This window comes from Schistocerca nitens, chromosome 3 (genome assembly GCF_023898315.1).
Source record: "Schistocerca nitens isolate TAMUIC-IGC-003100 chromosome 3, iqSchNite1.1, whole genome shotgun sequence".
NCBI lineage: Eukaryota > Metazoa > Arthropoda > Insecta > Orthoptera > Acrididae > Schistocerca > Schistocerca nitens.
Window position 1 is genome coordinate 127,615,496 of NC_064616.1, and position 14,156 is coordinate 127,629,651.

The 14,156-nt window shown below is 39.1% G+C and overlaps 1 protein-coding gene across 1 annotated transcript in view; it reads right to left on the bottom strand.

The window, feature by feature from the left end:
• LOC126248070 (probable medium-chain specific acyl-CoA dehydrogenase, mitochondrial) overlaps nt 1-14,156 on the bottom strand; it is a 209,362-nt gene that overhangs the window by 150,514 nt on the left and 44,692 nt on the right. Inside the window, exon 4 of the mRNA XM_049948721.1 lies at nt 7,102-7,202. Within this exon, the coding sequence (XP_049804678.1) occupies nt 7,102-7,202 (101 nt within the window). The remainder of the gene's footprint in view (nt 1-7,101; nt 7,203-14,156) is intronic.

Here is a 14,156-nt window from a genome sequence, read left to right on the forward strand (position 1 = left end):
GGCAAAGCTGTTTTCTGTGCCAAATAACTAAACTGTGAAATACTGTTCTTTTTCAGCACTGTTCTTTCACCCCCCACCCCCCTGCTTCCCAAAAGTCTTTAGAGTCTGTTTCTAGCACTGCCAAGCTGTGCTGTCCTCAAGGAGCCAGATTTTTCTTTCCTTACACTGTCAAGCTTTGCTTTAAAGACCCAAATTTTCACCTTGTATTCAGTTATTACTCATATCCTGTCTTGCATACAGACACAACAATACCACAGAAGAATCTCACATCACTATTTCCCACATCAGTACACCCAACAATGCCCACCACATACACACATACAATGAAGCCATGTATCACAACAGTTCTACTGCAGCCTGCAACTAACTTTCTTATGAAAGCTCAAACACTGAATTCTCCTTGTATTTGCAGACAAGCATGAGCCTACAAACAGTAAGTTACTCATTATTATGCCAGAGCAAACAACTTTTTTTGAGTACTGCAGTGCACTTCAAATGGAAACTACCAGGCTGTTGTAATACTCTCACAGTTACTCAACAACAGAAATCTGTTCCTTGTTCAGTGGTCATAGAGCCATTTGAGAACTATTCTGTGAACATCTCCATTGTCGAAAAATCTCTTTTCCCCCACATAAGCTTTTTCAGCTTGCTGAGAAGATGAAAATTACATGATGTAAGATCTGGATTGTATGGCAAGTGCTTGCAAGACTCCCACCAAAAACACTGAAGCAAAGCTTACGTTGTGCATACCCTGTGAGGTGTTGCAACATGATGCATATGCTTAATTTTCCACACCTCTTATTATTTATGCCATTGCACAGTGATTTCGGTGTTGCAAAGTATGAATATGCATTAATGTTTGAGCACTGTACCAAAATCTCTGTGTACACAACTCCTTTGCAGTTGAAGAACATGGTGGCCATGACTTTCCTTGCTGCTGGCACAACTCTGCATTCCTTCCACAGAGGTAAGGAGATGTCTCCATTCTATAGATACTCTCTTCATTACAGGTATGGAATGATTGAACCATACCTCAATGGTTTCCTTAGCTGCATCATTACTAGCAAGGTCTCCCATAGTGTGATGCCCAAGGAGGTCCAAAGATGCCACAAACCTTGCACCTTTGTGTGCAGGTGACAGTGATGATAGAACACAGTGTGACTACAATTTGTGATACTGCACCTGAAAGCTAGACATAGAATGAGTGTTGCCCATTGAGATACACATCTGCTGAAAAATATCCATGATAGTCACTCTGTTGTCTGTGATCAATTGAGGAACTGATTCACAGTAATTACAATGTCCAGGTAATGTCAATGGTTTTCCTTCCCAATGGGCATAGTCCGCAGCTCGTGGTCGTGCGGTAGCGTTCTCGCTTCCCACGCCCGAGTTCCCAGGTTTGATTCCCGGCAGGGTCAGGGATTTTCTCTGCCTTGTGATGACTGGGTGTTGTGTGATGTCCTTAGGTTAGTTAGGTTTAAGTAGTTCTAAGTTCTAGGGGACTGATGACCATAGTTGTTAAGTCCCATAGTGCTCAGATCCATTTTGAACCCAATGGGCATTACTTGGTCTTGGCCAAATTGTTGGCACCATTTCCCTACAACTGTGGCTGGACACAACATTGCATTTGACCCATATAGAGGCAGAATTTTAAGGTGGATCTGTGTGCAATTTAGACGTTTTGCCCCCTACATACTTCAACTATGGAGTACATTTCCAGTTGCCACACCTTTTCACTCACACACTGATGCATCTGTTATCAATATGGCAACAAAACCGAGGCTGCAGGAAACCCAGAACATATATTCTTTTCTGAAAATTTGCCACTCTTGTTGGACTTAGTGTGAGACAACATTTGTAACTTACTTTCTAAAGATCATAGATAATATGGAAACTTGGGCCAGCTAACAAAAGTACAGTGTTATACACTACAGTTAGGACATAATTGTACAGCAGATTGTGTGTATAGTTATTAAGTAACAAGACAAACAAAATGAAGTTGTATGGAACTTTGTGAATCTATAGAAAGCAAAAAATTTAAGCTTAGTGTGTGTTTATGCAATACAAATGATATTTTTTGTATAAATAAAAAATCTACTCACCAAGCAGTGGTAGGAGAACACAGATATAAAAAAAAGGTTTTACTTAGACAAGCTTATGGAGCCAGTAGCTCCTTCCTCCAGCAGAAGGGTTGAAGGGGATAGAAGAGGGGTGGAGGGAAAGGAACTGGAGATGTTAAGGAAAAGGGGTAGAGTTTGGAGAAGTTATCCAGAACCCTGAGTCAGGGAAGACTTACCAGACAGAATGAGAGAGAAAGACTGATTATTGGGGACCCCACAGATGAGATTTAGAAATCTGAGAGCTTAAAGGTGGAAAACAGGATAATATGCAAGACAGAGATTACTGATGAAACACCATGCATGAATTAACCAGAGTGGAAAGCTAAGTGCATTGTATGTAACAGAGGTGGGACGCGCACAGCGGAAAATAGACAGGTCAGAAAATGAAAGATGTAGAAGACTAAAATGGAGTGAAGAAAGGAGTAGTTACTGTTAATTTATGTTGATTTCTTCCATTTCAGTATTTTTTAAGGCCTGGTGGATGACAACAACCAAGGACACATTGTAACACTAGTTTCAACCTGCGGAGTTCCGAGAAACTGGTGTCTGGCGGCAGAACCTAGATGGTGTGTGTGGTGAAACAGGCACCGACGTCATGACTGTCATGCTGTAGAGCATGCCCTGCCACAGGGTATTGAGGGTTGCCAGTATACACTGTCTACCTATGCCCATTCTTCCAAACTAATAACGTGGTGGTAGTTGTGCCAGTGTAAAAGACTGAACAGTGTTTACATAACAGCTGGTATATGATGTGTTATTTCATAGGTCGCTCTGCCTTTGTTAGTTTATATTTTGCCAGTTAAAATTCCTGGAATCTCTAATTTCTGAATCCTGTACCACATTCCTTGCTGTTGATCTCGTCCTCACGAAAATCCAGCTACACACTTCTGTCCACATTAAACCTACTAACAAACAGTAGTACTTACATTTTGACAACTGCCATCCTTTCCATGTTGAATGTTCCCTCCCATACAGCCTCAGCGTTCAAGGCAAATGTATTTGTTTGGATGCAGACTCTTTACAGCAATACACCACCATTCTCACTTCTGCTTTTGAATGAGGCTGGGGTGGTAATTACATTCAGTGGAGACTGACTTCCCGGGCCATGGCAAATCCCTACATGGTACTGCTGATCTCTCCAAAAAACAACTTTGCTTAATAAATTGAACACCAGGATAATACTGAGTGACAAGCAGTGTGCTCCAGTTACTTTGACAAGATCATGGTTTTCTAAAATTATGCCCTGAAATGAGAGCCATTCTGTCTGAGATTTTGCCCACCACATCTAGAATAGTTTTTCGTTACTCTCGCAATCCCTGCAATACCCTTGTCAGACCTTCCGCTCCTTCAGCACCCATCTCCACCCCTGTGGCTCAGACACCTGTGACCATTCCCACTGCAAGAGTTGCCCTATGCACCCTCCTACTACTACCTACATCAGCCTTGTAACAACACATACTATCAAAGGGAGGGCCACCTGTGAAATGATACATGTCATATACCAGCTGTTACGTAACCACTGTTCAGCCTTTTATATTGCTATGACTACCACCAAGTTATCAGTTTGGATGAGTGGGCATAGGTAGAGGGTGCATACTGACAACACACAATATCCTGTGGCAGGGCATGCTCTACAACATGTGACCTTGGTGCCTGTTTCACCACATGCACCATCTGGATTCTTCCCCCAGACACAAGTTTCTCAGAACTCCACAGGTAGAAATTAATGATACAAGAAGTGCTTGGTTGTTGTAGTGAAGAAAGTTCTATTAAAAATGCTGAGATTTTACATTAGTGAATTAAGGCCAGGCGGGTCACATTTTAGTTTTCTACATCTTCCATTTTCTGACTTGTCTATTTTCCGCTGTGCGCATCCCACCTATGTTACATACAATTCACTCAGCTTTTCACTGTTATTGACTTCTGCAAAATGTTTTAGCAGTAATCACTGTCTTGCACATTACCCTGTCATCGATGTTCAAGCTCTCAGTTTTTTGAATCTTGGCCAGTGCAGTCACCAACAATCAGTCTTTCTTTTACATCCCGTCTGGTAAGTCTCCACTGACCCAGGGTTCTGGGTAACTTTTCCGAACTCCACCTATTTTCCTAAGTATCTCTATTTCCTTTGCCTTCACCCCTCTTCCTTCCCCTTCAACCCTTCTGCTGGAAGAAGTAGCCACTGGCTCTGAAAGCTCTGCATAACTAATACCTTTTTTTAAATGTGCGTTCTCCTACCACAGCTTGGTGAGGATATTTTTTATCTATCCAGTTACATTAAATTGTTACAAACTGATAGTTTTTAAAACACAAATAAAAAAAATAATCATTTATAACAAAGAAAATGAAGTCTTCTCTTACTCAGCTACATGGGAAGCTGATGTATGTATAAAGGGAAAAATCTCCTTGAGTATTACAATTACTGCTATTGTTCCACGCAAAGTCAAAGTACAGAGATACTATGTCTGATAATATAGACCATGATGTATAGCATACATGTGTTTTGTAAGCAATTTCATTTATAGTCTAGGTGCATTTTTTCAATATCCTAGTCACATGTGGTTATCAATGTTGTTTCCTCTATTATTTGCATAAATTGCTGCAGTTAAACAGATCCGGTGACAGCAGTGCTGTAGTAAATAGTGATTTCCAAATCCTGCTCAGGGAGGAATTTATACTATGACTGAACAATGAAGCAGTTTGTGAAGTGCATTGGGACAGGTGATTAAATTTGTGTATCTCACTGCACATTTGATAGCACAGCACTGAATTCATGGTGCCTCAAAAATCATACTGAAAGCAGAGATCTCAAATTCATGCCAAGGGCTCAAACATGGATCACATCTCCAGGAGTCACAATCAGTGACATATCCAATGAGAGACAATACAAAAGCAGGGTGAAACAGAAGTAATGATCAGTGAAAATGACAAATAGAAGTAAAGGTATGAATCTCAAAGGTAAGCTTACAGTTGTATTGATGAGGTGCATTATGAATAATAAAGAGAAAAAATAAAGTTGATCATGTAAGGAAAAAGAGTTTACTGCCAACAGTTTTAATTACTACAGAAGTAGTTATCAACCTAAGAAGAGAGAAACAAGTTTGTGAACAAATAATTATTTTAGAATAAAATAATTTTTCTATTGTGGTTATTACCAAGTTCTGCTAAGCATCTATGGAACTTTTTCATTCAGTTGATTTTTAAATAGGCAGATTATCTTTGCTTTTTAAATTAAGCTGTAATAATATCATTTAAAACAATAATAGAGAATCTGAATAAATTTTTGTTTGTAGAAATTCTACTGATCAGAAGCATACTCTAGTGTCACGGAATGTGGCAAACAAGAAAACATAGGTAAGGGTAGTGCTTTTCTTTCTTTCTCTGTCTATAATGCAAACAAAATAGACCAAAGACTGTCAAGGATTTTCTAGTAATACTAAATAAAATTATTTGTAATCAAAGGTTTATAATTTATAAAAACAGCTACCAGCCACATGTATGGTTTAAAAAGGTTTATTATCTTCAGACCACGACCGGTTTCGGATTTTTCTTTACAAATCCATCTTCAGATGGCAGTTACAAGCATTCTTAGTTGGACCTAGAATGCTTGTAACTGCCATCTGAAGATGGATTTGTAAAGAAAAATCCGAAACCGGTCATGGTCTGAAGATAATAAACCTTTTTAAACCATACATGTGTCTGGTAGCTGTTTTTATAAATTATAAACCTTAAGTACAACAGCCAAGTTTCTCAACATGTCGACTTTCGACAAAATAGCGTTATTTGTAATCAATTTGTAAGTTAATATACTCATTTCATGAAAGCCTTGTCATTCTCTGCTGACAATAACAAACATTTGACGTTCATGTAATAAAGAAACAAAATACAAGAAAAATCATTTTACACTTTGGTACATTTACACTTTTTAAGACTAGAAAGATGTTAGTGATATGTAAATGAATGAAAATTGGGAGTAATAATGTCTATAGAAATGAAGTGAAATGAGTACATTAACTTCGATGTGAGCTAGTGAAAAACAATAGCCTGCCTAAAACAGAGATCAGTTATTTAACTCATGTACAGCCTATATTGGAGTATTGTTCAAATGTGATGAATCCATACCAGGTCAGATTAATCAAGCATGTACAAAGGATGGCAGTGTGGCTAAACACAGGCCTTTTTGAATAATGAGAGAATGTAAATGAAATTCTTAAAGCTGGTGTGCACTCAAAGAAAGAATTAATGTCTCATGAAAACCTACTTAAAAATTTTCAGCAACCAGCTTTCAGGGTGGAAACTATGATTATTATTCAGGTTCCAGTATAATGACCTCATGATATCATAAAGGTACAAGCAAGTATCCATTCTTACACTCCACCTGAAGATGGATAGAAAGGAAGCTTAATTCATCCTATAATGAAAGGTATCCTCTGTTACACACTTCATAGTGAGTCACAGAAAGTAGAAAGTGCAAGTAGATGCATAATATATGACAGTAAAATTTCTTGCAGGTATCAAAAATTCTCATTTGTAGTGCTAACAAATGGAGCAAATGGAGCTGCTCTCAGGAAATGGTTGCATCAACAAAGGGCATGATCTTCAAAAAACTAGAATGACCAAAAGCCATTGTTCAATAGTCTACATGTAACTAATCTGACCAATACAGTGGTCTTATTCATAAAAATATTTGGGCTGAATGTTATATGAGGCTTACATGTTATGACAAATAGCTAACGCAAACAGAACAATTTTTAACTTCAGGTAGTAGGTTGTTCAAACAGTTTAATGCATAGTTCATGTATTTATGTGATTATGTTGTTTTTTTTAGGTTCTGAAAATCCTAATGCACCCAGTAGAACTAAACACATAAACATTCATATATTTCAAAGTTGTAGCTTGGTAACAATCCATAAGTTCCAATAAATATTATGAGCATATACTAAAAACTATGGCAACATATTAAGATTACTGGTTATGTTCTTACAGCAAGTCCATTGGCTTCTATAGCTGTTTGGATGCCGGTGCAGCCATAAGCCAGTTCCTCAACAATGAGACACCCATCAAATACACTCATATCCATACCACCTGAAACATATAACAGAATATTAACAACTTTAATACATTTGAGAATGTAAATAAAACTATATTCCCATCACTCTAGTTTGTAGATTGTAGATTGTATATTGTATTTTATTGGTCCTGTTGTCTACATAGCAGCTTATGCATAAGACATTGGACAAGTCAAGTTATATAAATACTTACGTGTAAAGTGTATTATTGTAAGCTTAAATATGTATGCCTTGAAATTACTTTCAGCCTGTATATTTATAACACATTTCATAAATTTAAATATTCTTCAATGGAGTAAAAGCAGTGATGCTGTAAATAGGACTTTAGAGATTTTCCAAATGTATTGACCTCATTGGTAGCTTTTATGTTTTCAGGAAGTTTGTTATAAAGCTTAACTCCCATGTGAAAAGTACTTTTTTGGCACAGTGCTGTGCTAATTTGAGTCATATGTAAGTTTCTGTTTTGTCTGGTAAAGTGCTCATGTATATCACAGTTTTTTTGTAGTGTCTGGTCCTTGCCTATTACATTTAATTTAAAGAACAAAAGGGTTTCCATAATGTATACACACAGTAATTGGGGAATACCAGATTTCTTAAACAGGGGTTTACAAGAGTCTCTAGGCTTGCACCCAAACAAGATTCTAATGGCCCTTTTTGTAGTTTAAAAGTGCTATTAGCTATTTTAGAGTTTCCCCAGAAGGTGACCCCATATCTAAGACGAGAATGAAAGTACGCATGATATGCATTCAATACTGTTTTCTCACTACAGCATGATTTTAATGAACAAAGAAGATAACATGTTTTGCTCAGTTCCGCATTGAGATATTCAATATGCTTATTCCATCTGATGTTACTCTGCAGCCAAAGTCCTAAGAATTTGGTTTCAGTACTGTTACCAACTGGTTCGTCATTGATAGAGACTGATGGGATAAACATGTCCTTGTTAGGAACATTGTGGAATTTTAGAGCAACGGTTTTCTTACTGTTTATTACAAGCTGATTACTCTGTGCCCAGCTGCTAAGTTGTTTCGCGACCGTGTTTACTGTCTGCTGTAACTGTTCATCGTCGTCTCCTTTTAGTAGAATTGTGGTGTCATCCGCAAATATGATTGATTTGTGTGCATCAATATTTAAGCTTAGATCATTTATGTACAGAAGAAACAGAAGGGGTCCCAATATGGATCCTTGGGGTACACCACATTTTATTTGTTTATAGTCAGATAAGTGATTAGATACAGTTTTTAGTTCAATATTTGTGTGCTTGACGCACACTGCCTGCATACGATTTGTCAGGAAGGACCTGATCCACTTGTTGGACAGACCTCGAATATCATATCTTTCTAGCTTTGATAGCAGAATTTTATGGTCCATCAGGTTTAGGATGGAACTGATGCACTCATAGACAGCAGTTGTCGTTGACCTCTTATTTCTGAATCCATGTTGTTCATTACATAGGATGCTGTTTTTATTTATAAATTTCATAAGTTTCTCATACATAACTTTTTCCAGTACTTTAGAGATGCAGGAGGAAATTGTATTGGGTCTGTAGTAATTTACATTGTCTTTATCCCCTTTTTTATATACAGGAATAACTTTTGATGTTTTTAACACATCACGGAAAGTGCCTGCCTGAAGTGAGCAGTCGCATAAATGTGTGAGTACTTCAATTAGGTTTGATGCGCTCTTCTTTAACATTGTTGCAGGTATACCATCAATACCTGCCGATTTGGAATTTTTTAGTCCTTTTATTGCTTTAGCTACTTCATCTTGTGAAACAGAACTGATGTACATTGATCCTCTACATGCACTTACTTTATATTCATTTGCCTGGATGCTCTTAAAGTTTGATTGTAACATATTTTCAGCAACACCTGTGAAAAAGTTGTTAAATGTGTTGGCTACTTGTAAGGGGTTTGTTACTTTTTTATTTTTATGTGATAGTGTTATATTTTTCCAAGGTTGTCTGTATTCTCCACATTCTTTTTTTATAACACTCCACATAGCCTTTGATTTATTAGCTGAATTATAAATGATTTCATCATTATGCATTATTTTTGCTGCCTTTATTACTTTTCTTAATATTTTGGAGTATTTTTTATAGTATGTGCGTACTACAGGTGAGGAAATTTTTGAGTTACATATTTCATGAAGTAGTCTTTTCTTCTGGCATGAAACCCTTATTCCCTTTGTGATCCAGCTGTTTGTTCTAGAGTTTCCCCGTATGGTTAATGTTTTCAGTGGGAATGTAAGTTCAAAGAAATGGGTTAATGTATCAATGAAAGTGTTGAATTTTTCATTTATATCGTTCATTTTGTACACTCCTAGCCATTTTTCTTTCTGTAATAAGTTGTTGAAGTAGTTCACATTATGCTGATTATAGCTTCGATATGCTGTTCTAAAAGACATGTTGTTAATAATACTGCCTTGCACTTTTATGCTTAATATTTGAGCAAGATGATCACTAAAACCTGCATTGAAAATTCTTAGTGAGGTTTTGCATAAACTCTTCTTTATTAGAAACTGATAAAGAGCTGTTTGACAAGTTTCTGATACTCGGGTAGCTGCTTTTACTTCAGCCTTTAAATTGTAGGACGTTGCAAGGTTCAAAATGGTCTCCCTATTTCCACTCTTCGTGAGGAAGTCAATATTGAAGTCACCACAGATTATCAATTCACAATCCATTTTATTTACTTTATTTAGCAATAACTCCATTTTGTTTAAGAAAAGTTCAAAATTCCCGGACGGTGATCGGTAAACTGTAGCAATAACCAGGTTGAACTGAGTAATTTTTTTAGCTGCAATTTCATAATCCTTTTAGACATTTGCCCTAGTTAAGTCAGTTAGTGTAATAAAATCTACATTATCCTTTGTGTAAATTGCTACCCCACCCTGCTTGCTGTTTTTCCTGCAGTAGTAAACAGCCAACACAAATTTGTTTATTTTCGTATTCTGGATTAATATATGTTAATAATAATATGAGTTGTGAAAATTTTTTAAACTAAATTATATTTTATAGATTTCTGTCAAGTAAATTATCGATGGCTTACTTTGAAGAGTTTTATTTTCTTTCAGATATTCTTGAGTGGTTGTAATATCTGAAAACTATAAGGTGGTGGTTGATACTGTTAGATAATGTAGTACTAACTTGTGTCCTCCAGCAGCTCAGGCCCAGTTCCAGGTCTTTAACATATAACTGAAATGTGCCTGTGCTTTTTGGTAAACCTTGACACAAAGGTCATTAACACCCTCATTGAAATACACTGTGTGATATAAAAAGCAAAGCACCTATAAGTGGAGGTGGAAATTAAGTTTTAATATCAGTGAGGAAATGACAATGCTGCAGATTAGACACTCTGATTGCACAAATGTAACTGTACTAGCCAACGGAAAAGGGGGGGGGGGGTGAAAGCTACATGCCAGGGAGATGAATCCCAGAAAAGGGAAAGAATCTTGATGAGCTAGTCAATCTAACGGGGAGCAGAGAGTCCAAATATGAAGAGAACAAGTACAGAGGAAAATGCAACATGTGACCTGTGAAGGCAACTGACAACTGAGCACACAGAAGCAGAGTACTGCACAAAGCAAAGGCTCAGTCTCCAGGCATTAAAATCTGCATAAGAATTTCTGGTCCAGGTATTTACCTTGGTCACTGGTTGTGCCCATGCCATGCTTCACACATGCTCTTCTGGAAAGCATTTTGTACTATTCCACTGTGATAACCACACCAGCTCCTTTGCATCCAACCTGATGTCTGCTGGTGGTGACACTAACCCCTCACACCAAAAATGGCCCAGTTTGTGCATTGACCTCTATTTTAAGACCAGAGGGTGTGCGAGATCCCCCAGTAGTGGATCAATCACCAAAGGAGACAATGATTATGCAGCTTGCTACACCAGAGGAATGGAAGATTGTGGAGGCTGCAGTAACAGTTGAACCACTGGCCTGGGCAGGAGTGAGATATCCACTATTCGCAAGCTGGGAATAGAGGGTACCAGTTCAGATTCCATGGGCCTTGTAGTGGTAGGTGCATGGGCTAGCTCCTTTGCTGCCCTAATTTGTGGTCGAAGGTAGGATGGTGGAAGCAGTGGTGGGGTGGTAGTGGATGAGTATGCTGCCACAATTGGGAGCCCTCCACTGGAGTAACAACACATCCAACCCTGTCATAGGGCTGGCTTGAAGATTGTGGCATTGAAGGTGCAACAGGTTGTGGTCCTGACTGACTGGAATGACATATCATCTCCTCCTGACTGACATCCACCACAAACAGCTGCCAGCCTTTGTGACCCACCATTAGATCCAAGAGCCACATGCGGTGGTGGCTGAAAGACCAAGCCCAAATGGCAGCCCTATGAGGAAAACACAGTGGGCCATAGGCCACAACACTCTGGGGCATGTGACTCACGAAGCAATGATTTAAAAAGACCCAGCTCCTGCTGCTCATGTGAACATTCTCCTGAACTACACCCATTAACCAGCATCACTTGCACTGTTGAGTTTTCTGGCTGTATACCATCATTTTAGGATGAGGTAGGCACAGACTTCTTCATTTGGATCTCAAACGTATGAACAAAGCACTCATCCTGTGAGTTAGATGCCTGGTGAAACATGGCAGTGGTCAGATGCTGGATACCACTGCAAATGCAAAAGTCTTCAGACTCCCATGACACAAATTGCCAACTGTTGTTGGATATAAGGGTCTTGGGGGAGCCCTTGATAGAAAAAATGGCTGATGACATGTTAACAATTGAAACACGTTAGAAGACAGCTTGGCAATGAACAGGAAATTTGACAGTGCATCAACTGCCAACAACCACATGCTTCCCAAAAAAGTCAATGTGCACCCTGTCCCAAGGATGCTCCAGGACTGGTCAAGCAGAAAACTAATACAGCGATGCAGCCTGGGTTTGTGTACAGACCATGCAAGCCCACATAAGACATTCAATACAGCAGTCAGTCACTGGCCAGTAGATGTGACAACATCCCATAATCTTCATATGAGCCATACCCAGTGCAATGCACACAGCAGCTGGAGTACATGAAGATGCAATGCTGTAGGGAAGATCACTCGACAACATTGCTCCTCTGTGGCAAGAATGAGGATCCCCCCTGGACAATGTTGAATCGCTCAAATACTGGAAAAATATACACCATGCTGAATCCACTCCAGAAAGAGTGCACTCTGGCCACCCCACCTGGACAGCTGAAACAATTTTCTGAAAAAGTGAGTTGGTGACCACAGCAGCCATGACCTCCTGCGCCATCAAAGGAAAATCCAGCAATGTCTGCTGCAGGCATCATCCAAGGCAAAACCGAGAACCTCCTGTCAGTCAAACTCCAGATCCTCTCCTGCTGGCAGCTGCAATATTGCATTCACATTCACAACGTGGACAGTGGAGTGGTACTGAGAGTGTCATAACAATAATTACTGAGGAAGTGTGTCCACCTCTGCCATCAAATAAGAGTCCTATCCACCAGTTTAGGACAAAGGCTGAATAAGGAAACCAGTGGCTTGTGGTTGGGAGATGAGTAGGTAACAGTGCTCCATACTAGAAAATGTGAAACTTTTTAATTTCAAAAATTATAGTCAGTACCTTATTATCCACCTGTGAATAATTACGTTGCGTGATGGAAAGCACATTTAATGCATTATGTGTTGGGCTGCTTAGTGTCACCCCAGTTCCCATGCAAGAAGACGATGCCAGTGCCATACAGGGATGCATAACAGGCCAGGATTAAAGGTTTATCCCAAATAAAGGTAACCAGACAGGGTGTGGAGCACAAATACAGCTTGAGGGATCAAAAAGTCCACTGATAATCTGTAAATCAGAAAAATTTTACATCCATTGTGAAGCCGGTGAAGAGGATGGCAGATGTGTGTCGCCTGCAGAATGAATTTAACATAATACAAAATCCTGCCTAAAAAGGACTGGAGCTGCTGCAGGTGCTTGGGCACTGGCAAGTTGATAGTGGCTATGATGTTGTTGCCTGTAGGAGAAAGGCACTCTTTGCTGTGCATGACCCAAAAAAATGTACTTTTGGAGAAAACATTACATTCTTCCAATTTGCAATCATGGTTGTTCTCCAGAAGGTATTGGGAAACCTCCTGCAGATTCTCTACATGTTGTTCATGTGTGGTGACCAAGACCCAGATGCCATCAAGGTAGTTTACACAACAAGGAATTTCAAGAATCAACTGCTTCAAATGTCTCTGATTAATTCCAAGTGCAGACAAAATTACAAAAGGCAACCAATTAACCTGTTAACACTCAAGGGGGATGTTGAACACTAAGAAACTACTGCATGTATGCATCACAAAAGTTGGAGCTGATGTCAGGGAGCCAGTATTTTTTTATGCGCCAATTCCTCCAGCTGTAGAACTGGATACAAATCCACAACACATTGTGTGTTCACTGTCTGCTGAAAACTACCGCAAAGGGACACAGCACCATCTGGCTTCTGAATCACCTCCAAAGGGGTGGCTCACTGATTTGTCAAAACAGCAAAACTGATGCCAAGGTCCTGCCAATGTTGCAACTTGCCCTCAGCCTTGTCATGCATGGTGAAGGGAATGGGGCACAGATGACAAAATATAGGTACCACCAATGGTTTAAGGGAGACATGCCTCAAAATGTTCTGCCTGACCCAAGGTACAATCGCAGAAAGGAATACAAATCTTGAAATGGGACCAATTGAAGCAGTAAGCATGCTGTTTCAAATATCTGCAGGCCAAAAATAACAAAAGCATCTAACCCAAAAATAATTAGTAATAATGGTGAATTTACCACTGACAATGTAAGTTGCCATTCCACATTCTCATAATGTGCAGAGGTGGAGGAGTGTCCCCCAAAGGAATACACTACATATCTAAGTCAAGATGGGTCTTTTGATAAACAGAGATCCTTGGGCTGCCCCATGTTGCAATGGCTGCTAAGTTAACTACGCTGACTATCAATCCTTTGTCTACCTGAAA